The sequence below is a fragment of the Anarrhichthys ocellatus genome, unplaced genomic scaffold (assembly GCF_004355925.1).
Source record: "Anarrhichthys ocellatus isolate YVR2014 unplaced genomic scaffold, GSC_Weel_1.0 scaffold9, whole genome shotgun sequence".
Taxonomy (NCBI): domain Eukaryota; kingdom Metazoa; phylum Chordata; class Actinopteri; order Perciformes; family Anarhichadidae; genus Anarrhichthys; species Anarrhichthys ocellatus.
The window spans coordinates 3,282,888-3,307,015 of record NW_022280039.1 but is presented as its reverse complement, the minus strand read 5'-3'; the positions used below and the strand labels follow the sequence as shown (position 1 = coordinate 3,307,015).

Here is a 24,128-nt window from a genome sequence, read left to right as displayed (position 1 = left end):
CGAAACAATTTTATTTTCAACAATCATGCTCCGGAGTTGGAGTGTCCCACTGCGTATTTGATGAAGATATATTTGAGCGGCTAACCTCGCTCTCGCGTACGTGTCACCTCTCACACACAAGAGGCATTTCACTCTTTGGTGACGATGATGATGTACTAGCAGAGTTATCTAAAAGTGCTGATGAAGCTGACGAGAGGTGGCGTCAAGCGGAGTGTGTGCTCACCAATTGAATCTAGCACTAGTCTGTCACTACGGGAACAATGCGGCGATAATCACATTAATGAATCGACAAACAATAAACTGGATTTGTCGGGCTGGCTGGGTGGGGAACAAAACTCTCTCCGGCCCTGCACACCGCAGCGGGCAGTAGTCTGGTGGAACATCTCTGAAAACATAAAACCTCCTCCTCAGCTCTCAGTGGATTACAGCAGAATGTCAGCTCTGAGCAGGCTTTAAATCAGTTATGCTTGGCCCTCAGGGGAACTGAGCCCATGTAGGCCTGTCTCTCATTGCTCATGATAGGGTTGCCACATCCAAATTTAAAAGTTGGGCCCCAAACCCTTCATCATGTTGCGCATTAGAGAGTGAATCACTCCACGATGACTCTTGAGCAACATCTCGTATATATTATTGAGCAGCGTGTTCTTTTAAATGCTGGTACGTGCGGAATATATTCATTACACTTGCTTGAGATTACTTTATTATTACGCAAAAAAAAAATTTAAAAAAAGATGCCGGAAGGGGCAGTTGTAAAAAGATACACCCAGGAAACAGAATAACTCACACACATGCACACACATTGTTCTATCCTTGATTACAAAAATACTTACACTTAATACTTAATACTACACTACGCTACGCTCAAAGTTAAGAAACTGGAACCCAGAAATGAAAGCAGAGGGTTCTACCGGCCTCGCATTACATGATCTGTTTGAGAGCCATAACTGAAATGTGTCTCGCGCAGCTGAAGTACAACCACACACCACACCACACTTAGAAAACAAATATTTCAGTCCCAACTGGGCTTTCAAGAAACACACCACAGTAAACTCTGATTGTTTTGTGAGAAGTTACAACACAAATAAGGTTAACCTGCGGGCACATTTCAATCTCACAAGCCAATCAGTGTATTCTTCAGAATGTTGATGATGCATGATAAATGCTTAAACTAAGTTGTTGGCCATGCCGTGGGTGTGGGCCACTCGGAAATATCATCCGACTGTATCGAACTAAATCCACAGGTGTAAACAAACCGAACCCTCAGAATGCGACCCTAAAATGAGGCTAAATCGAACCGCCCATCAATCACATTCACTGCGTTCACACTAAGCCACGAGCAACATGGAGGACCTTAAGACGCCTGCTAAGTATGCCAGCCATTGTCTGCCTGCATGTTTTCTGCCACGCTGATGATTGACACAGTCAGCTCACTCTGTCCCATTGACCTCATTCTTTTCTTTTTCTAATATGGGGGATTATACCTCTGAATTTCAAATCCTCCTCAATTATTTGCTACTTTGCCTTAAGTAACAAGAACAACGGTTTTTAGTTTTCGACTTTGCTTTGCTCGACATAAACACACGGATTGAGAGGCTTTCATACCAGAGACACAAGACACAACAAAGCAGAGACTATATAATAGGCTGCTAAAATGCGCTCAATTACTTAAGTCTGTTAGGTTTGCTCCTTGAATTTAACAAACACATCTACTAAAGTTTCCTGCTAAAACTCCTTAAGAAAAAAGCACAAAACATTGTGAAGCATTCCTGCATGTTTATCTCTTAGATTATTCCTACGAAACTCTGGTGGCCAAAAGCAACAAGATAGACGATCTACACGCTGGTATGTATCACCTTGTCTGAGCAGAGCAGCCTTTTAGTTAATGAGCCCCGATGGAGACCTCCAATGAAGCCATCAAGACTGCCCAGAATAACAATGGTCAACTAACGCCTTTCTAATTGAATGGAAGGTAGAGGGAGGCGAGGGGAGTGGGCCTGGATCAGTGAAAAGGAGACAGAGAAAAAAAAAAAAAAAAGGGGGGGGGGGGGGGCTTTTCCGTCAGATGCCTGCCAGGCTTTAACGAAAGTACTTGTTTTTTGGGGGGGATGTGACATGGATTGGGGGATGGACGAGCTCAGAGGAACACAGCTCTCCAGCAGGGATTATTTCAAGGAAGTTTGCATAGTTAAATTGTATTTCGTAGGTTACAGTTCCAAATATTGTTGTTTAAATTGCATAAAATGTTGCATGTTTTTGGGGGATTTGTATTTGTTGTCACTACCGATAACACGTTCTTTGACCCTAGTTTTTTTTATCATTACCATTCTTATGTCAATTCATTATTCTTGTTTGCAGCATTGTTAACTAGTATTGAATTATTTTAAGGTCTCTGTGTTTTTTTAACCTGCTGTAAAGGCTTATGTTAAATATGTGATAAATAGGGTTTATACTGGAGAAACCAATGCAGCAATAACCTCAGTACGGGTTAAAAGCCCTTTCCGGGCTTCGTGGACAACTGATGTGATGCAACAAGTAAATGAATGTGAACTCTTCATAAACAACTGTCAAGCTCATCTAGACTTTTAAAAATAAAGTCTCTGGACAGCTGTCATGGACACTGCAGTGAAATGCCTCCCATGTGTGTCAAAGCGAGGTATTACATTGTTGTTATGGGGATATCACTCTAGGAACAGATTCTTTTTTTTTTTCATTTTTCTGCAGAGAATGTGTGCAAACGGAGTTACCAGCTTGTACACTGACAAAAAGCGTTCTTTAAAAAACACAAGCACAAAAGGAAAAGCAAACAAGGGACGAACCTAAAAATATCTTGTAATTATAAAAACACATTTTAGAAGAATATTAGCCTCTACCCTGCAAAATGTAAGAGAAAGCACATAAGATAGCTTAAGGCAAGTTCACTACTATGTATATAATCAAGATGCAGCATGAGTGTTGCAGCGTACTTTCGACAAGGAGTTGCCATAAATCATTCAAAAACAGAAAAATAATGACGAATGAGTCTGAACTTTGAGCCGAACGAAAAGTTGTCAGATGCGAGTCATGTTGAGGAGTGGTTGGCATGGAAAAAATGTATTTCCCCCAAAAGAAGAACAAAGAAGTAGTTAGTACTCCTTGAGAGGCCACTCGGAGGGAATATGGCGGTCTGGAAGTGCACAAGGAACTTTTACGCACGGGCAAAGTTTTTGCAGAGTGCGATTGAAACGAGAAAAGTAGAGCAAAGAGCAACAAATCTACCGGGACACTTACTGTTCTTGCACTCGGAGACAGTGAACCGTTTGATAGGTAAGGATTGGTGAGGTCTGGGATCATGAGAAACGGGTAGCCAGGATAGTGAGGACTCTTAAAAAAGCCACCATCTTGCTGTCTCCTCAACGCTGCAGGGAGAAAGAAAAGTCAGGGTTGATGAAGGCACAAATGCGACATATTTGCCAGCTATATCCCATGCAGCACTGCGGGTGTTTAGTGTTTTACCTTCGTTGAAGTAGTCTCTTGCTTTCTCATAACTTTCTAAGTCGGGTCTTGTTTGGGGGCGCCTCTCTGCTTGCTGACAAGGGGAGAAATACACACACACACACACACACGGAGGGGAAGAAACTATTGAAAACTTGGAACAGCATTATATCGTATTTTTCTTCGCGCTGAGCAGCGTGGAGACGGTTTTATATTCGCAGTGTCCTTACCTCCGAGTCGGATGAGCTGCTGTTGTTTTCTGACTCGTTCACTAAGGAGGACTTCACATCATCCAAATCCCTGTCCGCTGACACATTTTCGGATATCTTCTCCTCTTGCTCGCCTTCGTCTTTAAAAGATATCATCTCATCATTGGCCCCCAAATCATCCCCACCACCTCCGTTCAACTGTGGCATTTTTGCAGAATAGATAGTATCGAGGAGAGGGCGAAAACAATGGCAATAACTATTGACTTTTTGTTTTAAAAAAAAAGATCAGCGTATAGTCCAAACGTGTCACTGGAGTAGTAAACTAACTACAATAAATTGTTCATGTTTCAAAAAACCCTTATCATCCTCTGAACGTGCTCCCGCGGTCCATGACGAGCCTTGCGATAATAATCCACAGTTAAAGTTACGACAGAGTTGCAAAATATTGATGGATATTTGGCGTCGGCGGCCGGATGCGCAGAAACTTGGCAAAGTTTGGTCTCCGTCGCAGCTTGTGGACAACTTGTGGCCCCTGTGTGTCTGTCCTTGTTGTGCTGCTGAGGAATGGGACTCTCTCTCCTCCTCCTACAGAGCCCGGATACCACATAAACTACCGTCCAGGCGACCGAGAGGGTTACTCAAGAGCAGGAAACACGTCCGATTTCATCTCCTAATATCCATGTGTGAGAAAACAATGGTTCGCGTTTAAAAAAGAAAAAAGAAAAACACGAGACGGTCAGGCTGCAGTTTCCTTCACTTCTCACTCGCTTCTTTTCCTCGCAAAGAACCAGCGATCGCTGTTTTTTTTTTTTTTTCCGAACAATGTTTTATAAAACAGCAATGTAACCGGATGTAAAAGTATCTGAAAATGTTCAACTGGACGTGGTCGCCCTTTCCCTCCACATTGCTGCCGGGGAATGCGCCCTGAAAAACTACTTGGTTGTTCAAGTGGAAGAAAAGCGCAGCCCGTCCGTAGGGGGAGGAGCGAGCAGTGAAAACCGACACTTCATTCACCAGCATGTAGATCAGCTATTCGTTCTTCCACTCAAGCCACCAGCACACAGCCAGCACACCACGCACTGGAACGAGGGAGGGTTTGTACAAGGAGAAATACAGTAAGCAAATAGATTACAGACAGAGGTGCTATTCATTATGAAGATGATTATTGTTATTACTGTTCATGTAATATATATATATATATATAGATATAAAAAAGGAGAGAAACGCCAATGTTGCCTGCGTTTGAGATGGAACACAATTTATGTGTTTCCCTTGTTTAAATAAACTTGAGCAGCAGTCTATCCTGCACTGTAACCAGCTGATATCTCCACTATTGTCAGGGCAAGAGACCACACTGCCTCCATCTGTGTGAAAATAACACACGGATTTAGTGAGAAAGTCATAATTACACACTGCCATGTAAATTGCACGGCTGCGTGTCCTGAAACACTACGCTGGGAAAGACAAAGCTCAATAACACCTGGGATAAGCAGTGGCCCATTATGGCACAACTGTACACATGACAGTGAGGCAACAAGCCTCTGAACATCCAGGCCTCGTATGACAGGACAAGCCTCACTTTTCTCTCTCTCTCTCCGTCTTTCTCTCTGACTGATATACATGGCCCCATTGTTGTTTTGAGGAGCAGGATTGGAGGCCTGGTTTTACAAGCGTCTTGGAAGAAGGAAGAAGGGAGGTTACAACTTTTTTCTTAGTTCCTGCACAGTAACCTGCACATGAATTTTAATCTTGACTTGGAGATGTGTTTTTAAATTAATGAAAAAGAATTCTTTCCTCATAAAGCATCCAAAGTTTTTAAAGTTTGGTGTAACACATAAGTTAGCTGCTACTCTTGTTTCCCTGAAGCTCTTTTAGAACATTTTCTATATCTCCACCTGTCTCACTCCAAGTCCAATGGACCTCAGACTTCTCTCTACTTCTGATGCCATTCGACAGGCTTCCCCCGTTTGAGAAAAGAAGTCATTGATGTTGTCGACTGCGTGTCAGCAAGCTGAGGGTTGACTGACAATTCAGCAGTGTCTCCACGGGCCTCATTAGATCCACACTCCTCCTGGGTGTTAGTGTGTGCGTGCGCGTGTCAGTGTGTGTATTTGTATTCAGTTAAAAAGCAACACATAGCATTGCATACTGCACCTTCTATGAACTGCATTGTGGTTATGGATAGTGGGTTTATCATACACAGAGATACAAATGTTTGCACTTGCATGCACACACAGGTGAAAAATTGCCCTCGGGGCTACACATCATTGTTGTTCTGTGATACAGTATGCAGAGAATGCATTCTCCAAATGAGGCACAGACATGTTCGTTCACATTCGTGATGCAATCCTTTAATATAGTTTCCTATATATTTTTTCTTAGCGTATAAAATGCCAGAGATGTAATGGACTGTGCGTGTCCCGGCATGTATAATTACAACCATGCAGTGCTCATGCACCATAGCCGTATGAATGATTAATAAAGAAATCAAATATTAAAACAAGTCAACACAAAAAAATAATAATGACATGCATAAGCAGTTGCTGAACAGGAATATCTCCTAAATACTGACACTTCTCACACAGGCACAAGTTTCAGCAGTGTGCTATTAAGCACCATTGGCATGCAGTAAGTAGACTGTTGTTCACAGTAAGCTGTAACAGCACAGTGAGACATAACAGTAATGTGATAAATGTGAAAAAAAAAGAAATCAAGTGTATCTGAAATGTTTTAATCCAAAGTGAGAAAGCCACCAATTCAAAAATAAAAGGATGCCTATTGTTACAAAATGGCTGCAGGCGTGAAAATAAAGCACAGTTATTGTTTGCTTTTAGCTTTGCTTCGAAGAAACTTAATTGTTACACATATATATTTACTGAATGATAATTCCAGGTGTTTTTAATGTGCTTTGTGTTGGTACGAAGCCCCATCACTTGCTTTAATTTATTCATCAAAGCAGCTGCAGCCTTTGCTCTTTAGAAAATCTGACAATCGAATATTTGATGAGAATTAATTTCTTCATATAATACATGAATTTTTTCCCCCTTTAGATTTACACATGTATCGCACTCTTCCCTCTACGTTTGCTTTTTTGGAGTGGGATTGGTTTTAACTGGAAGTTGATGAGGGGTCAGGAGAGATGCGAACAGCCACAATCTTAGCCTGGGGGCAGATCGACTGGTGGCCAGAAAATGTATTCAGAGGGTGCTGTCCCTGCATCTGCCTTACTTTGAAGTTGCTCTCTCAACTCTGGCTTGTCGTACGTGACAGTGTGTTAATTTCCCCCCCGAAAAAGCAGAGATGGAGCACTCGTGTGTGTCGGTACCCGTGTATGTGTTTCCACATGTGGTGTGTGTGTTCCTGCCGGAGTGTGCCCGGGTTGTATGTGTTTGTGTGTGTGTGTGTGTGTGTGTGTTTGAAAGAGTGGAAGAGGGAGGAGAGAGGGAGAGATGCTGTGTGCCAATCCATACTCGCTTTGGAGAATTCAAGGTCATTCTTTCATGTTTTGCCAACCATCGGTCAATCAGTTTCCAATCAAAGTGGTGCTTAATTCAGCAGTAATTCCCATCTCCTCATCACGTTTTCGCCTCACTGTTCCAGAGGCATTAAAGCATTTCCCTTGTCTTCTCTCTGATCTTGCTGCAGTGTGTCCAACATGTCTTACCAGGGCCAAACCCGCCCTGTCAAGCTCTCTAATAATACTAAAGTGTGAGGAGGACATGTCAGATCACACAATGTGCTACTGCTGCTTCCATCTACGTGTCTCACTTGATTGTCTTTGAAGCGTACCCAAATCATGTTATTTCTTTAATCCGATGTGTCCTCCACAATGTCTCCATTCATTTTTTTTGTACAGCTTGAATTTCTGGAAATAAAGCAACTATTATAATAGATGTGGCCTCATACTGTTGTATATATGATGCTGCCATTGTTATAAGATGCTTCATATACAGAATGTAAAACATATTTTTTTATAGTGTTTTTATGTTTAAAAAAGACAGATTTAAGGGTTTCAAATCATTCAATCTGCCACTGATGTGGAATTATCCATTAGATCCATATATTTTTTAAACATCCTTAAATTCCCCTCATATGACCCCATTTTATAGACATAAAGTGCGTACCAACCTTCTTTCAGACAACACAGAAGGATCAACAGATTTAAAAGGACGAAAACGAAAACATTTGACTTTTCAACCAAAGGGCAGGATCCACTGCAGATGGATTTACACAACTCTTTTGCATCACCACTATGCCATATTAGCTCACCTCTTCAGTCATCACACTAAGTCTGGATGGGAGTGCCTCATGCAATCATGGATCGCAAAAAAATAACCTCATATCCGTTTTAATCCACAGAAAGGTCTCCTTTCCAGGCTGGTATGGGCGTATATGGCATTTAAGACTGTGTAAGGATATGATTAGATGACAGTTTTTACTGCCTTGTGGGTGTAACTGAAACACTAAACTGTGCAGAGAAGAAAAAAAATAAAAGACTTTGTTGCAAACTTTCCTTGCCCTTTTCCTTCTTTCTTGTGTTCTGTTGCATTTGTAGTATCCTTTTCCTGAAAGGTCCAGGAAGTGTTTGGTTGCACAAAAAAACACTCCAAGACGGCTTTATGAGGAAATGGATGTTGACTGTGTTTTTTTCTATTTGATCAAATCTAATTATTATTTAATTCAGAGAGATACAGATTGAATTAACACATATATGACCAGTGCTTGAACCGCTTCGACTCGTAAATACAATAAATGAATGAATTAATGAATGCTGCCTTAGCAAAAGCTAATCAATGAGGCTCTTCCATATAGTTTCCATAAAGGGTGCAAAGGGTGCAACATTATGAGACCCAAAAGACATCAAACATGTCCGAGTCCTCCAGCTCCGATTTACATGGTTGCTAGGAAGTGCTCGCTCACGCCTCTTGACTGAAATACATGTTCATGTTTTTCTGTATTGCAGAGGATGCTTTTAAGGAGCATTATTTCTGAGAACTTCAAAGCCTGCCAAAAGCACTCTCCTTTTGGAGTGTGCAGCAGCTTGAAAATGTACTTATATTTTCCAAATGGACAGGAAGAGGCCCTTACTGGTATTGAGGTGATGCTAATGCATTGTGGTGCTAGTTTTTCAGCGTAACTCGTTTTACAGCGCAAAAATACGGTCCGTAATAAAGTACTGTTAATCTTTTATAGGGTTTATTTCATATTAACTTTAATTTCCCATCATTTAAAATTCAAGAGGACAAATATACTCTTTATTTAGCTGTGTCTATATGGAAATGTGTCTTTTATGGCTTAAGGGAAAAAGCAAGCACAGTCGACAATGCCAACAGGTCCTCGTGGACACTATTTACTGTGCACAGCTCTGTGGCTACATCATTGTCCACAAAGCCTGAGTCAGACTCTATCCACATGCTGCATCCAGACGTTCTGCTATCGCCTGGTTTTATTGATCCAGTTAACATCGCTCACAAGGTCACAGTCTTTGACTGTCTGTGTTTTCTCAGCTGAGGATGCATTGCAGCGCTCCTCGGAGGATTGGAGATTCTTTCCTGCGATATAAAACCCTGCCCAAGTGAGAGGCTGTTGACTTTATTTAATATGTCCACCAGATTTTTTTTTTTTATGAGCTCAACGCAAATGAAATGGTTTGCATTATGCGTGAACCATACGTTCCGCAGAGGCATGCACGGCTGCAGACAGCTGGAAGTAACTTGAGCCCCTCGGTCACTTATCAGCCCTGGCATCCCTGCCATTTCCCATAGCCATCTTCAAGCCAGAAGAATCCAGCCATTGTTTTCATCTCTGTGGGCCCTGTGTTAACTCAGCAGTGCCTCGCTGATTGTTGCAGAGATATTAAAGAAAATGGTAGATTTGTCTTTGTCCATATAACCCTGTCTTGTGACATCCAAGCTCTATGTGCGTCTGTGCAAGTATGTGTGCTGAGGGGGTTCTACTCGATGCAGTTCTAGAGAGCAGCTGCACCTGCCCTGTATGTCAACAACAGGGTCTGGAGCAGACACTCAAGAAGAGAGGTGGCTTTCACACCACTGGCTTCACTGGAGCTGCTTACTTTCCAAAGACAACAATGACCACGCTGCTCTGCTGCGCCACAGAGCTTTTAGGCTCTATAGGCTTGGCGCCTAGTCTGTGTGGCCTCGAGATTATCTCCCGACTGAGTCCTCTACATACAAGCTTATTGGACTTCCTCATGTCCCCTTGTTTTTCGTGGCTCTAAAGTTTCCAGGATGCTTTTTGACTGTCTGTTTTACACATAGAGACAGGATCCCCCGTGGGGGTTGTTAGGAGGTTACAGGGGGTAGTAAAGAGGTCAGGGAGAAACTGTCAGTCTATTTCCTTTCTCTGGCCTTGGGAAACATGCACCACAAGTCTTCTGCATATTTTTAGCGTCCTTGCTGGTTTTTGTCTTTGTGTATCCACAGGAGAAGATAAAGTTATTCCCAGTCCGTGAGGACTTTTGTTTTTCACATGGATTACTTATTATTAGTGTTGTCTTTTACCCTCTCTATAGAATGGCCATGGCCAGCACACAGTCAGAATAATGCACAGGGTCTGGAAACCATCAACTTTATGTGTTGGTGTATAAATCTCTCTTCTGTAGAATTTCTATAATCCTTTGCTGGAGGTTGCCTCATAGTTGAATGTCTACAGCTGGTAGTGTGTGCACAATCACAGGAGGCGGGGTTGCTGTGGAGAAAAAGAAAGCATGTGTGTGCATATTGTATTTCTCCTTCCTAGTGTATACATTTTAACATGAATTTTCAGGTGGGATGAGAAGAGTGATATATGCCATTTCCAACAAAACAGTTGTTTATATTTGTGTTGATTTGGTTTCAAATATCAGTCAGATTGAATAATTGAATAAACACATGTTAAATTGGAATAACATGTGCGCTTGTTTCTAAGCCGTCTTTGGAAAGTACATATTTATCTCCCTGGTACTTGGAATGCTGTAAAAGATAGGTGCCACATTTAGCTGTTAGTAAATTGATGTGCTGGTAGTGTACTTTTTGCAGGGAGTCATGTTGATCGGACGCATCCCGTCCTGAATTGAAAATTGTCACGATTGCAGACGGGAAAAAAATCCAAGAGAAATGGCATAATTAAGCAAAGTGCAGCTCCCTCTCTTCTTTGCTCCAAGGTTAAGGCAGGTTTTGAGCGATTCAGCTGAGAGAGGGAGCTCTCATAAACCCGCTGGGCAGTCATGCTCATTTACATTCAGACATTATTTTCAGAGAATCACCTGAACTGTACCATAGCCCGGGTAATGTTACTCACAGACATGTTTTACCTGCTGCACCACATTTTTTCCTGTGTTATCTATAGATGCATCATCACCGCTCGCTCTCTTCGCTGCAGCTCATTCCTTCTCGGGGGAATGACTACATGCTCTTGTGTGGGTGTTAAAATAGCTGCTGTATGTCTGTTAAATAACTGTTGCAGAGTTTCCATCATCTTTAAAACCATTTAGGTCAATATCATTCTGTGTTCTGGCGACAGTCACTATTTGCATTGTTCCTCGTGTTCTTCGCTATTATATAGTAAGTGCTGTGAGGACAGTGTGTCTTCTGAAATAGACGGCGGTGAGAAGAATTTAGCTCTGAGATAAAGTGCTATTGTAAAAAAACTCCTCCAAGTGAAGAAAACCACCTTGAATATATTACATGTAAACAGAGAGCTTGTTGAACCACATAAAGATTATCTTAACCAGACTGTCGTTCTTGCTTTCTAATTACACAATACAATTATCACTCTGTGAATTGGAAGGTATACATGCCAACAAAAATAAGTCATTTCTGTTTTGCTTTGGCCCTCCTCTCTATAATGCTTGACTCTGCAGCTGCACCGCGCTGTGGAAAACAAACAGTGCAGTGCAGCTGGGCTCCTCAAGACAGCAAAAGGGGAATTTTAATCCCATTTTTTTTTTCCTTTGGCAGCAGTCAGATTTATTTGGTCATAAAGAAAGGAAAAGCACCCCACCATCTGAGAAGGATTGGGAAGTGAGAAGACAAAATATGCCAGGACCCCAGTTGCAGACTAAGACACTCAACAGGCCAGGAAATGATCCCCAATAGGTCAAAGTGCTCAAAGCGCAGAGGAGTCTAATTAAATCAGATAGTGACATATTACTGGGATACCTGGACAGATCGCATCAGCCAGTCATACTTACAAGGACCACTAAGACTAAATATGTTACAGTGCAAACTATATCGCCAGTAACAGTTTAATCACCATGAGGCCCATAAGCAGTAGGCTACAGCTAAAGGCTAACCTGCACGTGTATCTCATCCATTCCCTGCAGCGCCATCTGAAAACAAACCATCCCGAGAGCCTCAAACCATTTCCAGCTGTCACGTCCCCGCTCCAGTATAACTCCTAACCTGATATGACAGGGCAAGATGAGGGTCAGGCCTCGAGGAAGATTCATAACATGTAACTCAAGCTTTGAGCATTATGTTCATGATTGCCTGTGGTTGAAAAATGAAGATGGCCAAGTGCTGCACCTATTGTCACTCATGTTACCTTTATTAACTTCTCATCTTACATCGGATACTACAAGTCTTCATACATACAATAACAAGGCTAAAAACAATGGAAAAACACAATAATGCAGTGGTTGAATAAAACAAGTACTGTACATTTACTCAATTTCAGTTTTTTTCAGTTATTTTCGACTGCTTTTAAAGGGAAGTCTTGCCCATTTTACACCATGACATTATTTGACAGTTGTAGTTACAAGTCACTTCGCTAAATAATTTGTTAATAATGTTTTTTTTACACCGTCGTTGCAGCTTTTACTGAAGTAAAACTTTTAAATTAAATTATTAAATATGATCCACCATTGCGATCATGCATATATAGGTAATTTACCTATGGATGTGTGAACCAATAGTCATCTGATTGCACTATACATCAAATGTGAGGTTTGGGGATGGATAAAGAAAGGACCACAGCCTTCTTGTTGCTGTTGAGGTGCTGTGGATAAAAATCCATTTGTATTAGGCTGATATAATGAAATGCAAGAAGTATCTGGAATATTGTTCAAAGCTCCAGTTAGCTCAGCTCCATAAAAAAGATAGATGTGTCCCCGTGATTGTCCTGAGAATAGCATGTCTACCCATTCCTCCGGTACCGAACCAAAGGACAGGCTGCAAACCCTGAAGCGCTTCGGTTCAAGCGCAATAAAAAATATTAAACCATTGCTCAAAAGCCTTAAAAATATAACTTCAAAAGGAAATATTGCTTGGCTGCTGTTTCACACAATAGCTCAAACCGATACACACCTCAGAGTGTGCTGTCAGTTTGTAAAGAGAGGTGCAAGAAGTTTCCATTATAGCAGCATGGTGTGTCTGCTTAAGTATTATAAATCTCTGCTGTTATGAGGCGACATATTTAATCGGCCTGCAAAAACAGCATTTATGTGGCTGTTTATGTGCTAGTCTGTTTAAAATGTCACTGCAATCACAAGCATGTATCTGCTCCATAGTTTCAGCCAGTGTTTTAGCTCTGTCTGTGGTTAAAGAATAACATTTATGTGGTAAGAACGGTACAATACAACCACTCCTTTCTTGGCTGTTTTGTTTTTTCTTTAATGATATGCCTTACCCATCTGTTAGTTGCTTAGATTGAATTTCCCATTTTTGTATGGGAAAGCTTGTGGACTACGTCTGCCATTAAAAATTCGTAAAGAACGCACGCAAGGAACAGAGCCCTACACATGAAAAAACGTACTAGAGGCAATCAGGATGTTCAATATGAAGCAATCAGTCAAAGCCTTGTCCTGATTTCATTTCCTGAAACTCTTGATAATGACTGAGATTTTGAATGAAAGACGGTGTGACAAGAGAGGGAAAAAAGAAGCAATTTTAATGTTTTGTTTTTAAGGGGTGCATGTGTGGAGGAGGGGGGTTAGCTCTTTATCATGCCTCACTAACCAACCTCCAATTTTGGGCCTTTAGGAGCATCCTGTGACCCTCCGACCTCCTGGACAATAGAGGCCAGGACGTTTCCCAGTGAGCAACGATGGAGCCAACAACAGGAACATGAGGGGTGCTCCTGGGAAACAAACTGTTTATTGTGCAGCAGGATGGACAGCCCCCAATGTCCCAGTCACTTACGGTCACACACAGTCACGGACAATAACCACACACCTCTACACGGTAAAATCTCCAGCGACAGGTGGCTGCTTCAATATCTATGAATCATGTAGCAAAAGTTAGAGAGACGTGTGTGTGTGTGTGTGTGTGTGTGTGTGCTTGGCTGTAACAAAAGTACAAAGGTAACAAGAATATTTCACAAGCTGTGACTACCTAATACTTCTTTTATTATGTTTTTTATGAATCTACTCGCTTTGTCCCAGGACATTGTTTCAACTGTTGCTTTCCCTTCATTTCTGCACAGGCTCAGGCTGCAGATGATAAGTTTATATTTAGTCAGACTTTCTATTTGATAACAGTACCAAGCCATTTGTTGGTGCTGCCACTGCCTGTCTGTTTCAGAGGAAATCCCTCCTTTGTCTCTCAAGGAAGCTCAGCAAACTGGAAAAACCTGAATTTTGCATCACAACTCAAACGGCTGGAACACATTTAATTACCGAGAGTCACCGCTAAACGTATTAGTTAACACTCCAGACTAGTTATTACCTAGGCTCTGGAGACCACTCATTGAAAGAGCAGCACAGTAAAACAGTTTCCAGAGCTGTCAATCACCGTGCCGAGCTGTGGTGCAACACAGAGACACAGGGGGCTCTGGGGATTTATCTTTAAGTGCTTAACCCCGAAGGATTACTGGTTCTTTATGACTATATGTGTGGTTTGTGTCTGTGCTCCATGATGCTCATCTGATAAGGGTGGATCAGAGGTGACGGACACAGGGGACTGGATCAGATCTCATTCTTTCTGCTCTCTCCATAGAGACATTAAACACTGATAATCAGAGAAGAATTAAAAAAAAAAAAAACATAAATTATTTTGGAGATGATGACTCCATAATTCATCAACAGGGTGTTTATTTGAGTTTTTTCATCACATTTTTTTCTTTTACTTTAGTACATTCCAAAGGAAAACTCCACGTTCAACTCACTACATCTCTGCGATGGCTGAATTTACTTTACCAATTAAGATATGAAATGCAAAACATATGATAAACTTTAAATCTGATGCATTGCTATAGTTTAAACTAAAATGCCTTTTGAAAGGGACCTTTCTTCAAACGTTGTATGTTTGTATGTAAAAAAAGGGTCCAAAGAAACTTATTCAGTAAACAAGTCATAACTCAGCCTGTCACTTTTAACAGGTTTGGTCTCTGAAAACACTAATGAAGTATTATTTTTGTGCTTTAGACATCCCATAATCAGCTATGCAATTAGACCAATAAAACCTGCAGAGTACTCCACAGCCACAGTTAAAACTTATATTGCTATTTAATAAGCACATCCTTGAAGCTATAAATGTTTATATGATTGCATCATTTAATACTTGTAGGCCAAAAAAACATGCACCGTGTACCAGCTTGTTTTAATATCCGAAACACAAGAAGAAGACAAGGGGAAGCTTCACTTTTCTCTTATAATGGACTTTCCGTTATTGATCCAAGTTGTAAAACTAATAGTGAAAAGCAAAAGCAAAAGGAAGATTTGAGGAATAATTCAGAGATTTTCTAGGTCAAAGGCCACCTTAACACTGACAAGCAAAATCAAATCACAGCTAAGGAAATGAGCCATGAAACACTGATTGCTCCCTACATAATAACCCCTTTTTTCCAGTTGCTTAGCTCAAGAATTATTTGATTGTGCAGAGTGCTGACTTCACTGCAAACATGAGCACTGCTTGCACATATTGCCTGAGTGTATAATCAAATCAAGACCATTGATACAAGGAGTGAACAAATATCTCTTAGTATGTGGGAACAATGGAACTAAGTTCCATAAGAGTGTCCTCAGAAAGGTAATACACTGACCGAAGGTAGAACACCTCTGGGGACTGAGAACCCAGCTTGTGCTCAGCGTTAATTGGTTGTGATTTTATTGGATAATTCAGACATTAGCAAGATCCATTTAAGTTAATTTTGAAAATGACAGTGACCATGTGCTTTGTCAAGGCAATCGCAACCATGGGAAAAGTGCCATCGAGAGGAATATACTTAAGTTAAGACGCAGCTTTAGCATAATTGCAGCAATAAGTGGAATGCTTTCTGTTATACAATGGAACTTCTACCAATGATGATTCATGTGACCAAAGAGACAGATCACTGGAGTCTTTTCAGTTCATGGTTTCAAATAACAGCACTATAGGCTATATTCCTCATGAGACAGGTCAACTAAGCTCCAACTCCCACCCATATCATCCCAGTTCTGACACGCTCACGCCTTGGCTCATACATCAATTTGGAACTTGGGGCACCAGCCCTGTAACAAAAAACTCAACTTCTGCTTATAGGTGGGAAATTCCCCATACAGGTCAGTGATATGTTGCTTTATAGAAACCACAACATCTCTTGCTTATTGCTTTGAACGTTTACAAGGTAGCATCACCCCATAACTGAAGGGCTCACTATCTGTCCACTACGAACCCTGTAGGTTTAAAGTACACAGTAGCAAGCAAACCAATGTGATTTGAGATTTCAGAGGAAGCTACAGAAGAGTGACTGTGGGAGGCTTTGTGAACTGAGGCTTGAAGCCAACAACGTGTGGGCTTGACTGTGTCTGAAAACCTCATGCTGATAAATGGCCTCTCCAAGAAGACCAACTCAGAACACAAGGCCCCTGCTGCACAAGACGCAAACTGCTACCTCTGCTGCTGACTGAATCTGATTACAGGCAGGCCCTGAGGACAGGCAGGTCATTGAGAGCACAGAGATGAGCAAACAATAAGATATTATCTGAAGGAATCTTCAGCTTTCCAAAGGAAAATGGTCCCTCTCAGTGTCACATTGACGATAGGATCCTCAACCTGACACTGAATCAGCCATTTAAGAAGAATGAACACTGTGGCCCATTCATACATACTCACTAAAATAATGAGAGCTCTTTTTTCACTCTTGTTTAAGACATATAAAGGGAAGCTCATGAGGCTTTGCAAGACAAGGCTGTGCAGAAACCAGAGCATGCAGCTGACTCAGATGAATATGCCTTTACAATGATTGGGTATTGAATGAACAATTCTATAGTCTTTTTCTTTAGTCTTGTGTTTGCGTAAATAATACATTTATTTGGCTTTATTGTACTTTGCTTCTCCATTGTCATGCACTTTCACCCCGGAGCAAATTCGTTTCGAAACAAAACTTTAATGAATTAAGTTATTCCGAGCATGTAGCAACTGATTTCATAAATGACAGAAGATCTTGCAAACACGTTTTCTGGTCAAAGCTGTACATTATCCATTCTGGCCATAGCTTTCCTATGTGTGTTTTTGTTCTTTTCAAATAGTGACATCTTGTGGACGCCTGACCTCAATAATTGTGCTGTATATGTTTTGGGAATGTATTCCCCTGTTGTTACAACCCTGCATTCTTAGCTCTAGTAATAGTGCTGTTAACTTGATGAGGATGATGATTGCATTATTGATGATTTAAAAATACATATTCAAATAGAGAATAACGTTTGATTTAAGGCAGCATATGTGATAGAGTGGCAAACAGACTGGAGAACATAAGTAACATGCAGTTGTTTTCTCGAAATTACCATTTGGATTATCTGCGTTAAGTGTTGGAAGTGATTTAACTTTGATTTCGTGATGGGGACCGTATTAAAACTGTTAAAAAAAAACTAATAATGTACAGTATTTCAGAACTACAGCCATGGAAGTCGTAGCCTCGTCGTCGTTCACAAAAGAAAAGTCTCGCGATATTACCACAACCCGTTTGACAGGCAGGAGGTGAGAAGCGAGACAGCAAAATATTCCGGTTGTTCTGTTGTAAGCGAACGAAAGATCAACATTTACCATACCATTTGTCGCTTTTATTGAACTAGAAACAAACCAAGCCTACTGTAACGTTATATCACACGTGATTTCCTGATTGTACGTTAGGTGAGATTAGGAAGTACGCGGCCACAGAAGCCGAATTATATGAGTGAAGGGCTAGCTGTTAGCTGGCTAGCTACATAGCATAGCCATTGATGCAATGGCGTTGAAACGAATCCAGAAGGTGAGTGTATATATTTCTTTCATGTGCTACCCTTACCCGGTGTTTTTTTCTGAGCACAGGGCCCTCTATTAAGACCACATCAGTGTGTTGCTTTGTATTTATTATTTCCGTAGAATTGCTTGTTTTGTGCTCATTTTTAAAGACAATTCACAGACAAAGACGAGCTAACCGCTGGTGGCCATGTTGGTGCATTGCTACCGTGCTGTTAGCTATGAATAACAACTCAAACAGCGCCATTATTTTAAAAGCTAGCTACGCTTTGTTTACGTTTAGGTGAGTATTTATCCGTGTTACTTTTGACATTCAGCACCTTATGAATACTTACGTAACGGTGGCTAAAATGCTAAACAAGTCGTGTCGTAGTGCAGCGCTAGGCTAACGTCTCTGGTTTGACTGATTGACGTTTAACGTTACAGGATTTGGTTTTAATATCTTAGCTTGACAGTTGTCTTTATCCTTGTGGTTGCTCACTAGTAGTATGGCTGGTGATGTTTTTAGTTGCTGAATGACAGATGCTTGCTTGTTGCCAAAACAAGCAAGCATCTGAAACTCTAGTGTCGGCGTTGCCATATATGGAATGGCAAATGGGCCAGTGGAGCAGGCCACGGTGTGTATTTATATAACAGAATAGATAGGCTTACTTTCAGGAGATGTTAAATAACGGGCTTTATTTCTATGTAACCATCTGTTGTTTTGCTGTCAGTGCGTTGAATGTAATGCTGTGGCGGTTGACTCTAGCCGTTATATTTTATGTGAATACAATAAACGGAATTTAACATTCGAGTGTATTCCTTTTATTTGATTATTTCTGTAGAACATTTGTGTTCCTTTACTATTGAGCTTTGTAACCTTTGTAGTTAACATCTATGGCCCGAACTGCACTGATGACTAAATTATTTATGAAGCCATCTGTCCCAAAACAACTATTTACTTGTCAACAACCTCAGAGCTAGAGTTTGGTCGATATCCGGTTTGTCCGGTTCGTTGTACGAGCTTAGACCAGTTTGATTTTATGCAAACTGGTGAACCAATGTTCAGACAACTTTAACTCCCTGTAACTCATCCTGTCAGACTGGACTGATAAACCTCTGCAAGTGTAGTTAAGTAGAGTTGACCAATGACTCATCACCTTTATAAATGTTGGTAAAATTATGTTATTATTATTGTTATAATAGCACATTGCCCTAATGATGAGGCTCAAGCATCATCATATTTTCTTGTGTACCCACATGTACACGATATAAATACAAATTAAACTACCACTCTGTTTTCAAACCTAACTTAAAGTGTATGTTATTTCCCTGCAGAGCCCAGGTGTCGCAATACATCAACTGACTAATAGATTCAAGGCTCATTCATTATGTGATTGTTGTGTCTTTAGGAGCTGTCTGACCTGCAGAAGGACCCACCTGCTCAGTGCTCTGCTGGACCAGTTGGGGAAGATTGTAAGTAGTGAGGAAATTGCTGCATCAGTTTATGCCTGAACGTAATACCTCTTTGAGATTACAACAGAAGTCATTGTGCTTAAGAATGTTTCATCCATATATATATATGCTAAATGCATTATAAATCTTTTCCCCAGTGTTTCATTGGCAGGCAACAATAATGGGTCCGGTAAGTGAAACTGTAGCTAAAACCAATGGAATAATGATTTAAATATTACAAAACCAATTCCATTTTCTGTCGACTAACTTGTCTCGTTTTTGTTTTTATTTCAATAGAGTGACAGCCCTTATCAGAGCGGAGTGTTTTTCCTCACCATTCACTTCCCGACAGATTACCCCTTCAAACCACCTAAAGTGAGTGGGTCTATGTCTTATGCGTCACATGTCTCAACTCACTTCTCATTCATTCATTTGTAGTGTGATAACTGGTAATTGGCTTCGCTGGATCATTACAACATTGTTTTTTCCGATTTGTCACAGGTTGCATTCACAACAAAAATTTACCACCCTAATATCAACAGCAATGGAAGTATTTGTCTGGATATACTGAGATCACAATGGTCACCTGCACTTACAGTATCAAAAGGTAAGTGATAATACAGTATTCATATTAGCGTATTGACATTTGTATTTGTTAAAACAGTGGTGAATGTTGGCTAGCACTAGCCAGCACAACCACAGCACTAGGGCCCCGACTCTTGTCACAGCTGAATGTGATGCAAGCAGTATTAGAGGTACAATATGCGAGATTGGGAGCGTTTCTATTTCCTCGCAACAGTGCAAACTACAGCAAAAGTGCTGACGGAGAGATGCAAATACCAACACACACACACACGCACACACAGGTAGAGCAACTTCATTCTCTGCTCAGGTAGACATTACTCCACTATATCTTTTCATTGCAAGTAGCTGTTTGCTGCTATATTAATGCTCTGCATCATGGATATTACACCTTTAATGTTATTAGCTACAATTCAGTTTTAAAAGTCAACATGTCCACTTATAGAAGGGTTTTAGAGGATGTGAAAGTGACCACAATCACTTTGCACAGGGTGGCAACACGGCAAACATTCAGCATACATTTGAAATATCTCAAATGTTACCTCTTAAATAGATTCAGAAAGAACAGCTGAGAATACATCACTGCTATTTGGTGAGACAGGTGAAGTCCTGACTGTGAAACCTGACTATAAAATTGTCATTTTGTCGAAAGTATGTTACATTTTCAGGTAAAATTATACCTTTGATTCTTTTTTGGACCATTAAGTGTCACAATCTTGATTACCTTTTAGTTTCAGTACTCTGACTGAAGTCCAAAGCTCTTGTATGCCGTCAGCTGGTGTTGAGTGTTCTTTCCCAGTGCTGTAATATTGTACATGTAAATGGCAGAAAATTTGACTTCTTGCCTCATTGCAACATCCAAAGACCACTTACCCTTTAAGTGCATTGTATGGATCACACCCGACTCTGAATACTTCCCATTCATAGCAGGCATTATGTGGAAGAGTGATGTTGCCACCAAAGTCTTTTCCCCCCCAATTGAACTTTTTCCAGTCTCATGTGAAAAGTCAAACCAGGTCTATGAGATAAAGAAAGGTCAAGTCGGAACAAATCCTACATCAAATGAAGTTCTGATCAACTTTTCAATTTAAAATGATGTCTTATAGAATACATACAAAATACAGTATGAGTGAATAACTCGGTGCCTTTTAATTATTTGATCATTATTCTCAAGGCACAAACATGATCAGTTATATTATTCGGTATTTGGCCATGTGTGTGTATATATATCGATATTCCATTTGATCAATATTGCTTTGCCCGATTGTGATGAATATCCAAAGTCAGAATCACACATGGCTGCGCTGGTATTAAGAGTAGCCAATAAATCCACTGTCATTGTCCAACTGGGTTTCTGTTAATGTAATCTAATTACTTTTTGATTCACTCTTCCACAGTATTATTGTCTATCTGCTCTCTTCTTTGTGATCCAAACCCGGACGACCCACTGGTACCAGAGATCGCCCATACGTACAAGGCTGACAGGGAAAGGTGAGTGTAAAACATGAATGACGTCTCTCAGCTTTGATCACTGTCATTACTGTCTTATTATTTTTTGGAGATTACGTTCCTAGTTTTCTAGGTCACCTGAAACCTTTTTCCAAACTTTGCATATATTTTACAGGTACAACAAATCAGCAAGAGAATGGACACACAAGTATGCAATGTGAAAATGCCAGGGAGATCAAAATAGAGAAGAAAAGAAACACGTTTGATTTGTAACTTGAGGCAAATGAGCAACAGAGGTGATGATGAGGAGGAGGAAGTGATACAATGAGGTACAGTGCCACCTGGCTTTCCATGTGCTGAGCTGCTACCATGTGCTGTCCTTCATGACTTGTGTGAATCTGCTGAGCAGGACCTGATGGGCTCCTTAAAGCACTCCCATATGGAATACCGGAAACTCTTCACAGTCCATACCGCCACACTCAGACTTTAAACTGTTACTCCCGCTATTGTGATTTTCACCATTGTTGTTGCTATTCATACTCATAATTTTCACTGTCAATGAGTCATATTGTTGTGCTGTTCTGAAGCAAAATGTTTGATTTGTTTTTGGAGATAGGCTCTCCCTTCATTTTCAGAGGTACTGTCTGTGTCCCACTGGATGTCTTGTTATTGCTGTATTTCCATGTATTTAGTGGCCTTTCTGTGTTATGATTTTTGGTATATGTGCAATTGAGGCAGAATGTTCCCTGTTAAACTCAAACTGGTGCAGTACCATTACCAGCAGCTGATCTGTTGGCTCATACTGTCTCTACCCCGTAACAATGTGAAAGATGCAACGAAGGATTGGTCTCTTATCACCCACACTGCATTTTAAATTGCAATAGTATTTAGTGGTTTTGAGGACACTGTTGAGGCGAATGTCAACTCCCATTTTTCTCACACATGCTGTCATTGCCCTTCTATCCTGTATAACACCGATGGCTGGTATCCACAGTGCACACAATACTACTGTTTGACTTATTACTTGTTGTTTAGCTATGAACATGGCTACTCTTTGGTATATAGCTGAGCTGTGTGCCACCTCCTCAGTACAGTTACTCAGGTATCAAACCAAATCATCAGCCTTTACATGCAGTGACTCATTGTGAGAAAAATGGCCAGGTCCCTTATCATCAGGCTTCTTAAAAAATGTACTGATCCAAGTTCACTGGTTTGTTCATATACTAGGAAAAAGCTCACCCTGAAGAGACAAAATGATGAAAGAAGGATCCGCACTCCTGAAGTTCTTTATGCGTATAGGCCGCGACGGTCTGTGTTGCACAAAAATAAGCGGTCCCAAAAGTAGTTATTTTGTCTCTGAGAGGGCTTTTTTATTATCCCTCTCAAGTTCTTTTCGTTTCCATCTTCATATATTTTTTTTTAGCAACATTTGGATGTGAGCAGCTTTTAAACGATGCCGTTACTCATGGACATACAAACTTAAACAGACGTGGCATTTTTCAGAACCTAGTCATATCAAGTCATGTGCATCTTGTTACTTGAGGTGAAGAAATACAGTTTTCATGACAATTTCATCTGCTTCAAACATCAAGTGATGTGACGATTGTCAGCATTTCTTTATGTTTGTATTCGGGTCTACAAAGGTTTGTTTTGTTTTGGGATTAACAATCCACACTGGCAGTACAACAGTTTGTCTCGTTGAAACATTGGTGACCGTTTGTATTGTACCTTTGAAAGCTTTAGTGATAGGTAATTTCATTTTCATTCATGTCACCAGAATTGAACAAGATTGTGATGTGTCATAATGTAATATTGATTTTAATATAATTCATTGTGGCTGTTGGGTAAAATAGTTAGGAAATGCTATGATTTTGTTCTTTTCTTTCTTACTTTTTTTTTCTTTGTCACACTCATAATGTGCTGATGCTGCCAATATAAAGGGAATTGTTTGACATTATAAAGGGGAAGACATTTAGCTTTTGAGGCATTATTGAGTGGATTCACCCAGATAGGTCCATACTAAAGCATGAACATTTTAGAAGCTTTGATTGTAGAATTAACACCATGGTTCAGGCACCAAATTTTCATCATTGTCAGCTGCTGTAGAGAAAATTATCAAAAAAAAGTCATTTTGAAAATACAGTATATGCTAAAAGGTTTTGAAAATATATCCTCAAAATGCAATGAAAGTCTTTTTTTCTGCTACCAGACCACAATTGAAAATGACTTGCTTAATAGTACTAGTTCAAACTTTGTGTGCATTGTTAGTCTGGCTATTTATTTGAGAGCAGAGTATCTTCCAACTGTACCAATGAATGCAGCCTCAATTCTTCATGTGAGTGGTGCGGCGTTGACTTCCTTTGTCCAGTGTGCTCAATAGAGTTTATATAGGCAACTTGGCATGCTTTGCACTCTGGCGAACCTTCTCACAGCCATTTGCCAGATATCAGGGATTTCGTTACAATTCATCTGCCTAACACCTCTGACTAAAATTTTAGCCTTAACCCTCATTTTGTATATATATATATATATATATATAGAAAACATTGTCATGAACTGTAAATTTGCTATCAGGGCTGTATCCCCCAAATGGGTGATTCATTTCATCAAAAGACATGGAAACCTGCTTGAACGGTAACAATATTTTTGTTGAAAATGACAGCCTGGCTTTCTCTTGACAGCAGGACCAGCCTTCATGCATCTCAAAATTTGGAATATGTCTGCTTGAAATGCCACCATGAACGTCCACTTGTCCTCACATAGCCTACACAAGATAACTATTGACCTTGTCATAACATAAATAAAGCTCATCTTGGTTTACCGTTGT

General features: G+C 40.5%; 2 protein-coding genes across 4 annotated transcripts in view; one reads left to right on the top strand and one right to left on the bottom strand.

Moving 5' to 3' along the window:
* tcf7l1b (transcription factor 7 like 1b) overlaps positions 1-4,664 on the bottom strand; it is a 31,605-nt gene extending 26,941 nt beyond the window's left edge. For all 3 annotated transcript variants that reach the window (XM_031849089.1, XM_031849090.1, XM_031849091.1), the window contains exons 1-3: positions 3,702-4,664; positions 3,493-3,565; positions 3,268-3,395 (exon numbers count right to left, since the gene is read on the bottom strand). In XM_031849089.1, coding sequence (XP_031704949.1) covers positions 3,268-3,395; positions 3,493-3,565; positions 3,702-3,887 — 387 coding nt within the window. In that variant the 5' untranslated portion in view covers positions 3,888-4,664. The remainder of the gene's footprint in view (positions 1-3,267; positions 3,396-3,492; positions 3,566-3,701) is intronic.
* Positions 4,665-17,571: 12,907 nt separating this feature from the next.
* Positions 17,572-24,126, top strand: ube2d4 (ubiquitin conjugating enzyme E2 D4). The gene is made up of 7 exons (XM_031849272.1): positions 17,572-17,846; positions 19,228-19,291; positions 19,429-19,460; positions 19,568-19,645; positions 19,772-19,877; positions 21,250-21,343; positions 21,477-24,126. The coding sequence occupies exons 1-7, from the start codon at positions 17,823-17,825 to the stop codon at positions 21,520-21,522; spliced, it is 444 nt and encodes a 147-aa protein (XP_031705132.1). The 5' UTR covers positions 17,572-17,822; the 3' UTR covers positions 21,523-24,126.
* Positions 24,127-24,128: the final 2 nt, after the last annotated feature.